We start from the raw sequence: 17,551 nt of genomic DNA, 5'->3' as shown, positions 1-17,551 counted from the left end.
AGGCAGTTGTGGGTCTTGCCTTTTGGACTCATGGTTCTATCCATAGGGCCTGTTTGACACCCCCCCACCAGGGTGGTTACCCACCACAGTTTTGGGTCTTTCATTGGGTACCTGATCCATTTTGACCTAAACAATTTTGATCCTTGTAGCCCAGGTTGGCCTCAAACTCACTAAGAGTCAAGGATGATCTTAAACTTCCGGCCTCCCTTCCTCCACCTCCCAAGCACTAGGATTATTGTCAGCCACCATCACGTCTGGTCCGTGTGTTCTGGGGACTGAACCACGGGTTTTGAGCTAGGTAAGCTCTCTACAAACTAAGCTATAGCCTCAGCCCAAGGAGACTGGATTTTGTCAACTGCAAGAGTTTCATCCTTCACTCAGTTGAGGTGGTAGCTGTTACCGCAGGGGTTAAACCACCCTGCATCCTGGAATGAAGACAAGCTCACCATGATAAGTGATTGATTGATTAATTAATTAATTAATTAATTTTTTTGTGTGTACTGTTGAATTTGATTTGCTAGTATTTTGTTGAGAATTTTTGCACGGCTCCTTTTACTAGCGATATTAATCTCTAGTTTTCTATTCTCGATATATTCCCTTGTTTGACTTTGGTTTTCGCTAACAGACTAATTCTGGCCCCAAAGAATGAGTTCGGAAGGGCTCCCTTTTGATTCCTTAGAATAATTCAAGAATAATTAATGTTTTAGAATTAATTTGAGGATAATTATTCTTTAGAATAATTTGAGGACATTAGCTTTTCCTCAAATGTTTAGCGAAATTCATCAGGAAGCCTGGGTGCTTCGTTGGGTAACTTATACTTCTGATTCAGTCTGTTTGTTTCAGAATCATTCGGCATTCCGACATCCTCACGGCTCAATTTCTGCGTCCTACTATCTACAGAATATTGTTTGTTCATTTTAGGTTTTCAAATAATGTGTCTTAATAATTCCTATGATTCTTTGTATTTCTGTGGGGCGAGTTCTGGGGTCTTCTTTTACCACCGAAACTTTTTCTTTAGGTCTTCTCTTTATTTCTGGGTCCTAGTCCCTTTATTAACAATTCCCAGTTCTCTGGCACAGGCACTCAAATGCGACCGTACCCTGGCCCTGAGGTTCTCTGTGGAAGAATGGGAGGAGCGTGAGTGCTGGGGGAGCCACTCAGCCCTGGGCTCTTCTGTTCTGGATTTAGCTATCTTATCTTCTCTCGAAATTTTTTTCTTTTCTGGGATTCACGATGTTTTTTTGTCTCTTCTGTTACATTTTTTTTTCTTTTTTTTTCAGAGCTGGGGACCGAACCCAGGGCCTTGTGCTTGCTAGGCAAGCGCTCTACCACTGAGCTAAATCCCCAGCCCCTCTTCTGTTACATTTTAAGAATGACGAAGGAACATACAAACACATAGAGAAGATCTCTTGAAAATAAATCACATATGGGCAGAAAGAATCTGTGAAACAAACAGACACAGAAGTCTGAACAGAACTTGCTGTGCCATGCTCTGCGGTCCCATATTCAGACTCCTGGCTGTCGGGACAACCAACGTTTAAGAGTGGGCTTCAGTGTTAGAGCAAGGTTAAAGCCCAAAATAAACACAAGGCACACTATATCTTCAGGGTCGTTGGCAGTAAATACAGCCCTGACCATATTTTTTTTTCTATCTAGGTTTATTAGCAAGATAAATTTCTGTTATTCCTACTTAATGTCCATCAAAAAGAAGAATCGAGTAATGGCTCTTTGTTCGGTGTCTCCTGGGATTTTCCTGGGTACCCCAAGCATAGCCGGTTAAAAGCGATCTAAGTAGATGCAAAACAGGGAGCCAGGGAGGTGGCTCGTGTCAAGGACAATATGGGCGCTCACATCTACTGACTCACAGCCATCTGGAACACCAGCTCCAGGATCGGACGCCACTGTCCTCCTCCCAAGGTGACCACAGTCACGCACACACACCCACACACTATGCACACAATGAGAAAATCTAAACATGTTTTAAAATAAATGCTTCAAAACTGTATTTTGTAACTATGTACTTAAAAATAGTTCTCAGAGCTAGGAAATGTCCCTCGCCTTAATGTGTCCCAGGCCCTGGGCTCAGTCTGTAGTCGAAAAAAAATTAATAACCCAAATCTTTTTGACACTTTATCCTCTCAATGTTATAGTAAGTTAAATTAATTTATTACTGGCTGTAGCGTTCCCAAAAAAGATAAAATAACCAAACGTCTATCACGGGACATAAGTTTAAACAGGTCTACCTTTGTTGTTGAAAGGCCTCAAAGCACTTATATTGACATATTTACTACCTTGAACTGAAGCCACTGGAAAAATAAAGGAGATGAAAGGATGAACTGCCCATGACCTGTTGTTTTTAAAACAAGGAGGTAAAAATTTCCATATGAAAGATCCTCTCCTACACCGGAGAAAAATAAAACTTATCAAGGGTGGAGAGTTGAGTCAAATGGGAAGAAAAATTAATGTAATTCTGAGGTCTAGATGAAAATTTAGAGAGAGGAAAGATAAAATTGTGAGGCACCCCTTCCCCTGATCACGTCACCTCTAGAATTTTAGATTTGATGTGCAGTTTGCTTCATACTCCTACCGCAGAACCAGACACATGATTGGCTTGGGCAGCCTGGCAGCTGGACTGTCACCCAAGTTTGCTCAGAGCTCACCAGGCACACAGGGACAGTTCACGTGGAGAGGGGAGATAAAGGTCACCACTTCAGGTGGCTTCCTCTGGTCTACTGTGGCCACCTGGCTTGTCACTCTCTCAGCCTCATCTTCCTGTCCTCTCGTCACCCACACATTCCTATGGCTCCCTTTACCCAGTCTCTGACTAGTCAAACACCCTATGGACATGACAGAGATTGGGGATTCACAGCTCTACCTCAACCCTGGCTTCAGTAAACTCCTGATGAATCTGGTTACTGCCAAAGTCACACTCATCAAGGCCGGAAGGACTTTGTGAATGTCAAACTCCTCAGGCAGCCTGGTGCTCAGCTCTGGGGGCTGGCAAGAAGGCTCAGTGGGTGAAAGTTCCTGCCACCAAGCCTGACGACCTAGTCGGATCCCTGAGACACACATGGTACAGGAGAGAGTGAACCCTGGTAAGTTGTCATCTGACTTCTCCCTGTATGCTATTCTCTCTCTCCCTCCCTCCTCCTCCTCTTCCTCCTCCTCCTCCTCCTCCTCCTCTTCTTCTTCCTCTTCTTCTTCCTCCTCTTCTTCCTCTTCCTCTTCCTCTTCCTCCTCTTCCTCTTCCTCCTCTTCCTCCTCTTCCTCCTCCTCCTCTTCCTCCTCTTCTTCCTCTTCTTTCTCTCCCTCTCCCTCCTCCTCCTCTTCCTCCTCCTCCTCCTCCTCTTCCTCCTCTTCTTCCTCCTCCTCTTCCTCCTCTTCTTCCTCTTCTTTCTCTCCCTCTTCCTCCTCCTCTTCCTCCTCCTCCTCCTCCTCTTCTTCTTCTTCCTCTTCTTCTTCCTCCTCTTCTTCCTCCTCCTCCTCTTCTTCTTCCTCTTCTTCTTCCTCCTCTTCTTCCTCTTCCTCTTCCTCTTCCTCCTCCTCCTCTTCCTCTTCCTCCTCTTCCTCCTCTTCCTCCTCCTCCTCTTCTTCTTCTTCTTCTTCTTCTTCTTCTTCTTCTTCTTCTTCTTCTTCTTCTTCTTCTTCTTCTTCTTCTCCTCCTCTCTCTCTCTCTCTCTCTCTCTCTCTCTCTCTCTCTGTATGGCCAGTGAGAAACCTAAACCTGTCCCACTGCTTTCCTGCAGAGCTATGTCCCAGGTCCCCTTCTTCATGTAGCTGTGAGCCCCTCTGTATTCAGGAGATTTGACTGAAGACTCACCACTGAGAGTTCCAGGCAGTTTTCCAGGTCTCCAGGAACAAAGGACTTTCTCCCCCTGGGGTCTTGGCACAGCCATTTGTTTATTTTGAAAGCTTCCCTCACCCTGTTCCTTGTCCCCAAGGATCACTCCTACCCTGTAATTGTGACCTTCTAGCAATCCCTTCTATGCCCCCCCCAAACTTCTAAACTCCTAACACATGCACATACATTAGCTCCCCCTTCTTTGCTAGGAGTTATTATTAGGGAGGCTGAGTTATATTGGAATTTGAAGCTAGCCTGGGATACATCACAGGATCCTGGAGGGAGGGAGGGAGAGAGGTGGAGAGGGGAAAAGAAGAGAAGAAGATGAAGGAGGAGGAGGAGAAGGAGAAGGAGGAGGAGGAGGAGAAGGAGAAGGAGAGAAATGAGAAAACAAAAAGAATATACTCCTTAGTAAGAAAAGAGGAGGGAATAATAAATCAAAGAAAAGCATACATCAGTCACATGATGAAAAGAAATTCTAAGAAAGTCACAGCACGGGGGAGGGACAGCGAATGGTATGTCCATCTGTAAGGAGGGTTTAGAAATTTGAGGAGTAACCATAGACGGGATTGCTAGAAGGTCCCAGTCACAGGGTAGGAGTGATCCCTGGGGACATGGAATGGGGTGAGGGAAGCTTTCAAAATAAACAAATGTCTGTGCAAAGGCCCTGGGGCAAGGGAATGTCTAGACAGAAGACAGCTAACACAGCTGGTGCAGAGGAAGGAAAAAGGACACTGGACATTGACTTCAAAGGAAAGGTGGTGGGGGACAGGGCCTGCAGTCCCCACTTCTCCCCACCTGGAGGAGTGACAGGGAAGAACCCTCACCGGATGGATCAGCCATCAGCCCAAGTACAGGAGGGAGGGCTGTCTCCAGATGCCTCCTAGTAGCCCTTCTCCATCTGGCCAGCACTCACTCAGGATGTCCCCTGGGTAAGGCCTTCCCAGGGAGAACTTGTCCTTACTTCAGGTAAAGAGAAGACAGAGAAGGAGCCTGTTCACAGCCACCCACACTGAAGATCTGAGGAGGTTTTCCTTAAAGGAACATGCCAATGCCATCTTGAGGCAGACATGTTGGAAAGCAGAAAGAAAAGTATTATGGTAGGATCACGAACTGACAATGAATTAAGGGTAACTCTCCCCAGATTCCTGCTTATTTGGGAAACTGAAAGTTCTAACACCAGAACTGGTTTTGTTTCTCTTAGGTGTCCTGATGTCCCCTGTATCTAGAGCTGATCACAACCCTCTGGCTGATTGATTAGATGTTAAGAGAAAAGAGAAGTATGTGTTCCCTTGGATGTTAGTGCTCAGTAAACATCTGCTTCCCCAGTCAACTTGCCCAGACTCCTGGCCTTCTCTCATGGTGGTCTGTTTCTTAGGAATAGTTTTTCCTTCAGCTTCTCAAACCATCAGGGTAGGCGGCCCAACCTGCGGTCACTCATGGTCTGGGCCTCAAACTACAGCTCCTCTTCAGGGCCTCAGTTTTTTTTTTTTTTAAGATTTATTTATTTAATGTATATGAGTGCACTGTAGCTGTCTTCAGACACACCAGAAGAGGGCATCAGATCCCATTACAGATGGTTGTGAACCACCATGTGGTTGCTGGGAATTGAACTCAGGACCTCTGGAAGCAGTCAGTGCTCTTAACTGCTGAGCCATCTCTCCAGCCCCCTCAGGGCCTCAGTTTTACCTTCATCCCTAACTCTGAGCACAAGTAAGTGGTGGTAATGCCAGGTACACACACCCACACCCAAACCCTGTCATGCACACACACAAATGCATACATGCACACACACAGACACACACATGTACACACATGCACATTCACATATGCACACATGAACATATGCACACATACAGACACACACTCACATGCACACACACATGCACACACATGTGCACAAGCGCTGGAGCACATATACATATACAAAATATGTGTATTTGGAGGGAAAAGCAGGGGATTCATATAGACTTACGGGAAAACAGACTATAAATAAATATGAAAGGGATGAGCTAACACTTTGAACAGACAAGAACAAATGAGGGATGTCAAAGACTGTTAGCACAATGGCCAAGAGAGGACACTTGGCTTTTCAACAGGTCCCTGGAAAATCTCAGCAAATCTTTCCAAACACAGACAGCATCAAGAGCCAAGGCTCGGGGGCCCGGGTATGCAAGTGTGCTGGGACAGAGGCTGTGAAACCATGCTGGAACAGGCCAAGCAATGGACATCAGAGGAATTCAGGCTTGGACAAACTCTTGATAGAACACAGTCAGCTGAAGGGAAGACTCTGGATTGGGTGTTTTTCAGGGATAAGCCAGCCACACATTCAAGAGAGTCACTGCAGCCGGCTGTTAGGCTGTGACTGCTAGTTGGGAAGCAGCTGTAGAAACCCAGGCCAGAAGAAAGTGGGGAAAATGCCTGCCAGAGACAAACAGGCCAGAGGCCCCCAGCCTTACATACTTCTATCTCCTTCAACCCAGTTCCTTACAGAGGACCACCTCTCTCCATTGGTAAAGTGGAGAAACTAGACAAGGCCACCTGGCTTGATGTGAGATGGTGTCCTTCATAGCAGACATTTTCATGGCTTTCATTTGATGACATCTTTTAGTTAAGACTGTCACAAGTTCAAGCCCCTTAAGAAGCCTGGGTAATGTCTGTCTTTTGAGTGCCTCTGGAGACTGCCATAGTTGGGTTTATGAAGAAAAGTAGTTGCTGGTAAGCCTTATGTCTTTTGAAATACCAAAATGTGGGGGCCAGGGAGGTGACTTAGTCAGTAAAGTGCCTGCTGTGTAAGCACCAGAACCTGAGTTCGGACCCCCAGCTTCTGTGGTGGTGTAGGACTGGAACTTAAGCTCGGGGTGGGGTGGACAGGGTGGACGGGGTGGGTGGGGTCTTTGGAGCTCCATGACCAGTCAGTAAGTTCAGGGAGAGACTCTGTCCCAATAAGGTAGAGAATGATAAGTAAAGACACAGTGGAAAACTCTCACCTTGGGCTGACAACCTGTCAGCCACTGGAGTTCTCATGCCAAGTAGAAGCATGTCTGTGACCCAACGGGGGCCCTCCGGGTTAGTGTGGGCTAGCCTTGGGGAAGGCTTAAGCTGCTACAGGTGGGTGAGGAAATCAGTTTCTCCCTAACTGTCCTATGTTGTCGACATGGCAGAGGGAGTTAACTGGCTACTTCCTCAGGAGCACCCAGCCATCCCTCAGTGTCCTATTGGAGAGTGGCTGTGCCCTTTTTCTGCATGGAGCTTGTGACTTCCTACCATGCAGGCTGGAGGCTCCTGCTTCACTGCTGCTAAACATGGAAAGATCTTGGAGGGCTGGGATGACTCAAGATGACTGTCTTGGGGGTGGGGATGGGGCCAGCATCCTACAAACGGCCTGAGGTGCACAAGCTTATCTGTCCTTCATTCACCCACCATGGCTGGGTCCCTTCGTCTTAATTTACAACTCGGGACTTTTTCACTTTCAAAAAGAATCTTTCATGTTTGGTCTTGAAATGTTTTTACATTATTTTATTCTACCTCTGTGTCTGTCTGTCTCTGTGTTTCTGTGCGTGCGTGCGTGCATGTGTGCACGTGTGTGCGCCTGTGCCTGCTGTGTGGCTTTGTAGGAGTCCCCTCCTCTCACCGTCTGCGTCTCAGTACTGAGCTTCAGTCACCAGGCTTGGCTGCAGCTGCCTTACCCACTGAGCCATCTTACCTGCCTTGCTCCTTCGATCATGTTGATGGGATTTTGTCTGAGTAAATTAAAGGTAAGGAAAGAGTCGTGGGTCACATGGAGTGCCCTGCCTGAGGGACAGGGAGGGACAAGAAGGCAATCAGTGAACTGAAATGAATTGCCAGCCAGGTTTCCTCCGAGACAGAGAAAGAGCACACAGGGTTTTAAATATCTGAACCTTAGTTCAGAGTGCTGAAAAACAAGACAAAAGCAACAGCAGAACCTGGGCTCAGACGTGGAGGTGTAGCTCACAATCCTAGGCAGCAGAGTTCAAGACCACGTGTCCGAACGAGTCCCCAGATGGCTTCTAAACCAAGCCTTACAGGACTAGGAATGCTGTGTATTTGGTTCTAAGCTATGATGCACTCAAACAAGGAGACTGTACAAAGCAGTTTACTTAAGTTGGTCCCAAACAGCTCCCATGATTCTCACAGCAGCCCCTGTCAGGAAAGTCCCCCAGAATTAAAATGGTGGCTCCGCTGAGTCCAAAGGAAACAGGTAGAGGGAGCTGAGGGCCTAGAGGCACAAGCTGCAAAGGCCCACAGGACATGGCTCTGAGCCCAGGCCTGTGGCAGACTCTGGCTTTCCTTCCACAGCCCCCCAAGAAGAAACATCAGTCACAACAGACAGGATCTCTGGCCACACACCATCACACACCATGAGCACACTTTCTGATGAAAAAGTTAAAGATTTTTAGGGCTGAAAATAATTTGGTTTGAAAATTTTAAATTTCCTAGCTATTTTTCCAATGGTATTCACACCGTAAAATGACAATAAGAAACAGAGATTTGAGTATATTTTATTCAATCCGGTATTCCCAAAATGTAATTCAAAGTATGATCAATATGTAAAGGTATTATCCAGTAGACATTTTTAATTATTTTCAGTTTTCAAAATCTAGTATGTATTTTACATTTACTGTGTTTATTTGGATGCCAAATTTTGATTTACAACATTTCTCTTTGTGATGAGATTTCACACGTGTACTTGAATAAGTAGCTGTACCCACCCATGCCTTTCCAACTATACTCAACCGCCTTCCCCAGCAACTGAACTGAAAATTTGTATTTAAACTAAACGTTTTGTTCCTCTGCTATACTAGTGATGTTTCGATGTAGTCAGTGTGGTGGCCCACAGTGGCACTGCAAGGGCAGCTCTGACAGAACTGGTGTCACCCGATCAGACCCGCTCTCAGGGAGCTGCAGAGCTTTGATGTAGCACTGACTACTGACGATCTCCTCAGCCTTTTCTACGTAACGTAAGTGGCCTTGACTTCTCCTTGATGTTCTCCTCACATGCTACATTTCCTTGTGAACTTTCACCTGCATTCAGATTTCACCAGAACTTCCTCTGTTGGGTTAGGAAGAGGCTTACCTGGCACTCCAAAATCCTCAAGTTAGAGCTTTCTCTGAGGTGCTAAACTAAGTCCCACAAACACTGCTGAAGGGGGTGGGGGTATAGCTACGTATGTTTCAAAGCAAGGTTGAATAGGCCTGGGGTGTGTATTCTCGGGGCTTAACTCTTGAAACACAAAATAACACACTTATTATGCTGACACTCCAGAAATAGCTCTGCTGTTCTCAGTGTGACCTCGTCACAGGCCACGTGTGTATAAAGCAACTGCTAACCCCAGACACTAGACTCAGTGACAGTTATGGGGTCTCCTATTTACCTCACGTTTGTGTGATCCTTAACATAGTAAAACCCAGTGATCAAAACAGATGCTACGTTACCGCAGGTGAATAATTAGCCTTGTGCTCAAACTACTCAAGAAATGGAGACAGAGGTTTTGAGCTGATCAAGAGTGTGCCCCAGGGCTGCTCCCATCACATCCGGGCTTTCAACTGCCTGGCTTGGTCCTGAAGCTCCATTTTGGCAATTGCTGAGAGATGGACTTCGTCAGGACCGTCTGCCAAGCGCAGGGTGCGTATGATGGCATACCTGAGAGAACGGGGGTCAGAGTTAATAGACAACACAATACTGTCACGTCATGCTCATCCCACACCAAAAAGGAACATGAAGAGAAAAGCCGATGGCTTCTGAAGCTCCCGTTTCAAAGTTCTCAGCTTAGGAAGATTCAAGATGGTGACCCAGAGGTGCAGATAATGCTGTACTTTGTCAGATTGGTAGCTGATATGTCGAGGGGAGTTCTTTACTGTGACTAAGAACGTTGGTGGCAGAATCAGAGTGATCCACTGTTTCTATGGGTCATGCAAGAGTGGGGACATTGTGGCAGTTCAGAGGTAAAGCCAGAAGTGGGTGTGACCTTCTTTCTGTGTGGATACCCTGACAGTAGGCCTTAGAGTGGGGGCAGTGAGCCCTGCTGGGTGGAAGGAAGCTCCTCAGGGAGGGCTGCTGCGAGTGCTGTTCCTGGCGTCAGCAGTGGCGAGGGGCCAGGCATGGGCATACGCTGACCGGTCAGGGGTGTCTGGCCCGATGCTGCATGTGGGTGGGCAGGAACAACACTGGATTACACTCACGTCTGGTCCTGACAATAGTGGGTACATATGACGCAGGGATGGCGGTCGGCAAAACCCACACAGGTGTGGTGGATGCAGACCAGTATCAGAGTTGTGGTTCTAGCATGCCTGGGCAGAAACTGAACCCAAGGGAAGCTCTCGACTCTCTTTTGCATTGCTTCACCAAAACAGACAGGCACACAAGGGAAGAAGAGCACATTCGGGGGGTTAGGGATTTAGCTCAGTGGTAGAGCGCTTGCCTAGCAAGCGCAAGGCCCTGGGTTCGGTCCTCAGCTCCGGGGGGGGGGGGGGGGGGAGAGCACATCTGGGGCTGTGGGGACAACCCTGAATGCATTTTAGAGGGCCTAGAGGCAAGGGAAAAAGTTCAGAGGATATAAAATTCATTAATGAAATAATAAAGACAAAGAGGACCTCAAATTGACATGATCAGAAAAGATCGCCACCATGGCGTAATAGACTTAAATTGTCAAAGGTAAAGCAGGACTGCAGTGTCTCCAGAGGAGAGGTGCCACATCAGGGGTGACCTTCTAGACTAATAGCATAACTCTCAGCAGGAAAGCCATAGGCCAGGAAGGAATGTATTCCAAGTCCTGAAAGGAGGTGACTGGGAAACAGGATATATTATTACCCAGCAAAGCCAGCCTTTAACAATGAAGGAGAAATGCTTCCCAGGACAAGAAAAGCCTGGGGACTCTAACCATCAGGCCAGCCTTACAAACGAAGCCAGGAAGTCTTTCATCTACAAGGGAAAGAAAGCACTTCTGTTGGCCGAGGGTAGCTCTTCTTGCCCAATACCAATCTAGCATAATGAGGGGGGTGCCGAATTTGATCCCTAGCACTGCATATAAAAGCCAGACATGATGTCACATGCCTGCAAGCCCAGCATTTGGGAGTTAGGAACAAGAGGAACATCAGAAGTCCAAGGTCTTCCTTTGCTACATAGCAAGTTGAGCTTGAGGCTAACCTGGGCTACATAAATATTTTAAAAAGAATGCCCATGCATCCCTGCAGGCTGCATACATATATGAAAATGCCATCCTGAACTCTATTATCTACTATATATGTAGTTAATATGTGTGACTACAGACATGTTACTAAATAAAAGCTGTCTGTTTGACTTTGAGGCAGGGTCTCTCTATGTGGCTAACTTGTTACATAGCCTAGAGGGAACTCATTCTCAGTCCTGCTGCCGACACCAAACCCCCAAGTACTGTAATGACAGTCATGTGCCACCATCCTGGCAAAAGGGCAAAACTCCATGTGCAGTCAGTGGGCTCCTCTCACTCAGGGTATGCTGTGCTCTCTGAACTGACTGGGTTGAGAGCTCAGGAGAGCCACAAACAGCCAACAGGATGGAGGCACACGCTTAGCTCTCTTTTAGGTGTAGAAGATGATTCCCCGAGTGAGGCTCAGAACGCAGCACAGTGCCTGCCTGGATGTGAAGGGCATGCGGGAAACAGAACTGTCTGTCATGACCCCAGCAACCACAGCCAGGCTGCAAATTCAGCTGCTGCATCCTGTGGCCCCCTCCCCTTCCTGGTTCTGAGTGGAACTCCATGTTGGAGCCCAGAAGCCCTCAGTACACCCCCAGGGTGAAGGCTAACAGGGCAGAGTCAGATAGTGGCCGTCCTCTAAGAGTGGCTGTTTCTCAAAGCTTGAGTCCCACAGTAATTCCCATCACTCCACCTATAATTACCCAAAGGAGGCGTCTTTACTCTTCCCAAACAATCACTGTCTGTGGAGCATCTGTAGGTTTAAACGCCTCATTTTATCTTCCGGTTGATCTTATTTGGATCTCTGCATTTTTAATGCCAATCCTTTTAAATATAATCTCTTAAAATTTTTGTGTATGGTGTGTGTGCACATATGTGTGAACGTGTGTGCATGGGTGTATGTGTGTGTATGCATGTGCGTATGTGTGTGCATGTGGGTGTATGGTGTGTGTGCATGTGTGTATGTATGTGTATGTGTGTGTACATGTGTGTGTATGCATGTGTGTGTGGTGTGTGTGCATGTATGTATGTGTATGGTGTGTGTGCATGTGTGCATGTGTGTGTATGCATGTGTGTGCATGTATGTGTGTGCATGCATGTGTGTGGTGTGTGTGCATGTATGTGTGTGTATGGTGTGTGCATGTGTGCATGTGTGTATATGCATGTGTGTGTGCATGTATGTGTGTGCATGTGTGTATGTATGTGTATGTCTGTGTGCATGTGTGTGTATGCATGTGTGTGTGTTGTGCGTGCATGTATGTGTGTATGGTGTGTGCGCATGTGTGCATGTGTGTGTATGCACGTGCATGTGTGTGTACATGTGTGCATGTGTGTACATGTGTGCATGTGTGTGCATGTGCACATGTGTGTATGCATGTGCATGTGTGTACATGTGTGCATGTGTGTGTACATGTGTGCATGTGTGTATGTGCATGTGCGTGTGTGCGTGTGTAGATCACAGGACAGTCTTGGGGGCTGATGCTCACATCCCACTCTGCTCCTTACTTTGTAAGCCAGGCTAACTGTGTGTGCAGTTAGTTCTCTCGGGATTCCTGGCCTCACCTCCCAGCTTGAAGCAGCGGCACTGGACCTCAGACAGCGCTACTGTGCCCACCCTCATGCGGTTCTTCAAATGCTTGCTCCGTCCCCACATCTGCACGGGGCTCTTTACCCCGAATCAGCTCCCCGCACGCAACACAGATGCTCCTAACAGCTAACGTCTCTCTACTCACATGTTAGCCAGAGGGTAATCCTGGGAAACCCCCGCGCCTCCGTGCACCTGGATGGCCCGGTCAGCTATTTTGCAGACGGCTTTGGGGGCGGCCACTTTGATCATTGCAATCTACACAGCAAGATAGGAAAAGAATGTTCTTTTCTTGGACCATGAAAAGTGTGGCAGGATTTGATAGAATTGGTATTTCTCTGTGAAGTAAAACAAAAAGCCGTCCCCACACCCAAGTCACGTTGGAAACAGGATCTGTCTGTGGCTTTGGCCATGTCTGTATTTCACTCAGCGGAGGCCTTTCTGGAAAGGGATCTCACTTCCAGATCACATTTATTTCTCAGTTATCTTGTTTTCAAAAGAATTTCAGGCAGCTTGTAAATCACACTTGGAATGTTTACGCTCCATTAATCTGTTCTTTCTTAGAAATGTTATGGACTTTTAGAATAAAATAAGTCCTTATTACTGCTAAGCCGGACTCACAAAAGGCAGGGGGCAATTAGATGTTTTTAATGGAACATTTGTAAGTGGCAGACTCACTCCTACAGCCCATACTTATCACCTATCTAGCCCGAGGTCACATGCAGAGAGAGCAGACACTCTGGACACAAAGCTGGCAGGGATGGTGCAGTGGGTATCGATCCATCGACTCCCAATGCCTAGGACTTCCCCAGCCCCTGTGGTCTCGTTTTAACTGCTCGTATGGCATTCTGCATCCTGAAAGTCATCCCCTCAGGCAAGCCAGCACTCGACCGACATTCAGTCTTTAAACCAAAACCACATGGAGACTTCCTGAAATCTTAGTGCCATCCTGGGGGGCATGAATCCTGAAGTAGCCAGTGGTGGGAGAGGGCAGAGAAGACTGAGGCTGGAGATGCAGGGGTTGGAGTCGGGTGGATAGCTCACCTCCTTCCTGGCTGCGGCACTGCCCAGAGTATCTATGCTGTGAGCGGCTTTCAAGGTCAGTAAGCGGATCTCCTCAATGGCAATACGGCTTTTAGCAATCCAGTGAGCCACGACTTCCTATAGGGGAGCGAGGGAAGGATCAGTGGGATCTTAGTTGATAAACCTTTCCCAGTTCAATGCGAGTTCACAAGCCTGGCTGCATATATCTTTGAGTCAGAGTCCTAGCTAGAAACCTGCGGAATAGCACAGTTCTAAGAGGAAGATTGTAGAAGCATTAGTCACTCGGAAGAAAAAAAATCAGCTATTTTGGATGTTTTAAAATTCGTGTGTGTGTGTGTGTGTGTGTGTGTGTGTGTGTGTCTGCCATGCATGGTGGCAGGTGCCTATTCTGGATATCTTCTTTAAAATTTTTTACTGATTCTTTGTGATTTTCACATCATGCACCCCAATCCCACTCATCTCCCCATCCCTACTGGCCCCTGTAACCTCCCTAATAAAAGAAAATGATAAAAAATAATAATAGTAAAACAAACAAACAAACAAAAACCTCACCGTGGAAGCTGTAGTGTGTCACAGAGCACACCCTAATGTCCGTACATCTGTACTTGTAAATGTTCACTGCAGTAAGGCAGTGCTCTGGTTCGAGGTCCCTGGCTTCTGCTACTCTCTCAGTTCTGGACCCTCATCTGGACTCCTTGGGCTGTGGCTGCCTTGAGTCATGGAGACCCTGCAGCTTAGGCTCCTCAGAACCGGCTGCTTCTGGTGCTCCAGCAGTCCAAAGATGGGAACATGCTGGGGTGGGCCTGGGTGGTAAGTAAGCTGTCAGCCTGCCAGCTCTCCTGCACCCACACCACCACAGCGAGCGCTCCAGCACTGCACTGGCTAGCTCACCTTTGGGTAAGCTGGCCCCGCTTACCTTGCTGCTGCAGCCCTGGGTGAGCTAGCCAGGGCACTGACACAGACCATGAACCAGACATGGCCCGCAGCCCTTGCCAGTTCTGCCTCAACTCACAGTGCTCAAGCCATCCTGCTTCTCTCTCTCCCATCTCTCCTACAGACTTGCACAGTGTAGTGGCTCCCGCCGTGGGCAGGCCACAAAGACGGTGGGTCTCTGGATGTCTTTCACCCATGTGTAGCATGGTGGCTGGCAGGTCTCTTATTTTGAATATCTTTATGTCTGATGTCAAGGTGGCTGACCTGAGCCACTGTCTTAGTGCCACACTTGGGGCCCACGTGACTACCAGTCCATGTAAGGACAATGGAGGGACTGGTTCCAGTCAGACTAGATTATTCCCAGCACCATTTCAGATAACCCAGCAGCCCTTTACTGAGGTGTTAGTTATTTAAAAAGACCTTTCCCATGCTTAGAGACGTGCCCCGTGCCTGTAACACCAGCACTAGGAAGGACAGACAGAGGAATCAGGAGAGGTTAGACTGGGCTACGGGAGATCCCCTTTTAATAAAACAAAAACAACCAAGACCGGAGAGAGAGCCTGGTGGGGTGGCTAAGAGCACGGGCTGCTTTTCCAGAGGACCTGGGTACAGTTCCAAGCACCCACATAGCAGCTCACAATTGTAACTCCAGTTCCAAGGGATCAGATGCTCTCTTACTCCGGTACACATGCAGGCAAAACACCCAAACCCATAACAGACAAACGAACATACACACAGAAACCCCTTAGAGGATGTTCTAAGAGTTTCTCTTTCTCTTTCTCTTTCTCTCTGTCTCTGTCTCTGTCTCTCTCTCTCTCTCTCTCTCTCTCACACACACACACACACACACACACACACACACACGGGACACAGAACAGTTCCATCTCCTCCAAACCACCCCAGTGCTGCAGGCTTCTGGTGTCACACCCCTCACTTCAAAGCCTGATTGGAGACATCACCCCACAGCCTTGCCTTTTCCAGGGTGCTGAAGAGATTCTCTAGCATGTATTTGATGTAGAATGGCGTCTTCAGCTTTTTTTACCCAGTGAAATGCTTTGACTTCTGCCCACGTCTTTCTGCTTACTAACAGTCATCGATGCTAGCTGCTGAGAATGACTCCATTCTGGGGAGGAGCACGGTCTGCTGTTACCCAGTCATCTGCAGAGGGACATCGAGCCACACCGACTTCTGATCCATGAAGCCTCAGCACACATTTCTATACAGCCTTTGGTATGAGGACATGTTCTTCATTTTTGTTGTTGTTGTTGTTGTTTTGTGTCATTTTTTAAGCAGACACTAGAAGTGGAATTGTTTGCCACTGGCTAACATTTGTGAGACATAGTTGGCTTGAGTGGCTGTCCCATGTGGTGTTTACAGCAGCTGACTATGACAGTCCTGGGTGTTTCCCAAGCATTGGGTACTGCTAGGAATAATCCTTCAGTCAGAGATATCTCACTCATTTTTCTAATGCTTGGTGCTTTTGATCCTCCTTTGATGTATTTGTTTGCCATTGCTAAGTCTGCTCATGTCTTAAAGAGACATTCGTGAGATATGACATAGCAAAACTGACAAAAACAAAAGAGGAAAAAGATGTGTCATGCAAACATAATCAGAGTCACGTAAAGCAGTCTTCCGAGCAAAACTGTGGAAAAGCAAACGCCTGGAGTAGCTGAGCCTGGAGTAGCTGAGCCTGGAGTAGCTGAGCCTGGAGTAGCTGAGCCTGGAGTAGCTGAGCCTGGAGTAGCTGAGCCTGGAGTAGCTGAGCCTGGAGTAGCTGAACTGTTTAAGAGAAGAGAAAAGTGAGAGGATCCAGTCTAGCTTTCTTTGAGAGGCGTTGTATAAGAATGTGAGGGGCTGGAAGAGAACGACTCAGGAGAGCTCACAGGGCAGAAGCAGAACCCCACGAACATGCCCGGCAGACTGCAGAGGCACAAGAGCATTTAAACAGAGGAAGGGCGCCCTCTCCCACAAGTGTCAGGGCAGATGAACAGACAAAAGCAGGAGTCTGAAGAGCCATCCCTCAGAACAAGACTACACTGTGCTGTGCTCCAGAGCAGTGGGGACAAAGCAAAGGCCCCCAGACTGATGCCCAGACATGGGCCAGGACAACAGGATGAGTGAGAGTTCACTAAAATCAAATGGGATAAAACAATACTTGAGAACCACAGAGCTGATAAAGTGCCCAGAATGTAAAAATCTCTCAGTAGAAAACACCAAGTCATCCAGGTAGACAGTGGACAGCAGACAGAAGCCCAAGGGAAGAATATGATGAGATGTCCCGCTAGAGTCACGTGGATCACTACAAACCTACCAGAATGCCCAAAGAAGGAAACCGGCAACATCGTCACATGTGGCGGAGTGTACAGACACTGGACCACTGATACGCAGCTTGTGAGCTGGATACAATGGTCGCATCGCCCAGGAACCGTTCCCCTGAGCATTTTTCTCAGATAAATGGTAAGTTAGTATTCACGGGAACACCTAAAGCAAGTGGGTATACCAGCTTTCTAACAACCAGAGCCATGACACCATAAACAAGAAAGGGTCCCTTGGCAGACGCACAGCTCACCTGCGGGACGTCTACACTAAGAGGTGCTGCTTAGCAGGACAAAGAACCAGCTACTGATTCACACAGCTTGGTGCTTCTCCAAAGAACCATGACTGAGGAAAACAGCCAATCCCCGAGGCTTACTTACATACCATATAATTCCATGTCTGGAATGAAAAATTACTTTGAACAGAGCAGACTATGGTTGCTGGGAGCCAGTGGAGAGATGGAGCTGAGAGTGAGGTGAGTTTGGGTCACAGAGGGACAGCATGAATGAGCTCGTGGTGATGGAAAGTTGGTAGCTGAGTGGATTCCGTGACAGCATCAGCGTCATTCTGATGTGCTTCTGTAGCTTTTCAAGCTGCCCCCACTGAGGAGAATGGGGTAGAAGGGACCTCTTGGCA

At 47.5% G+C, this 17,551-nt stretch overlaps 1 protein-coding gene across 1 annotated transcript in view; it reads right to left on the bottom strand.

Annotated features, from left to right (window-relative positions):
• Positions 1–8,353: 8,353 nt before the first annotated feature.
• The window catches only part of Acad11 (acyl-CoA dehydrogenase family, member 11), a 65,205-nt gene continuing 56,007 nt past the window's right edge, over positions 8,354–17,551 (bottom strand). The window contains 3 exon segments of the mRNA NM_001108181.1: positions 8,354–9,506; positions 12,771–12,880; positions 13,667–13,783. Of these exon segments, the coding sequence (NP_001101651.1) occupies positions 9,392–9,506; positions 12,771–12,880; positions 13,667–13,783 (342 nt within the window). The 3' untranslated portion in view covers positions 8,354–9,391.

This window comes from Rattus norvegicus, chromosome 8 (genome assembly GCF_036323735.1).
Source record: "Rattus norvegicus strain BN/NHsdMcwi chromosome 8, GRCr8, whole genome shotgun sequence".
NCBI classification, from domain to species: domain Eukaryota; kingdom Metazoa; phylum Chordata; class Mammalia; order Rodentia; family Muridae; genus Rattus; species Rattus norvegicus.
This window is presented reverse-complemented; position numbering and strand designations above follow the sequence as displayed.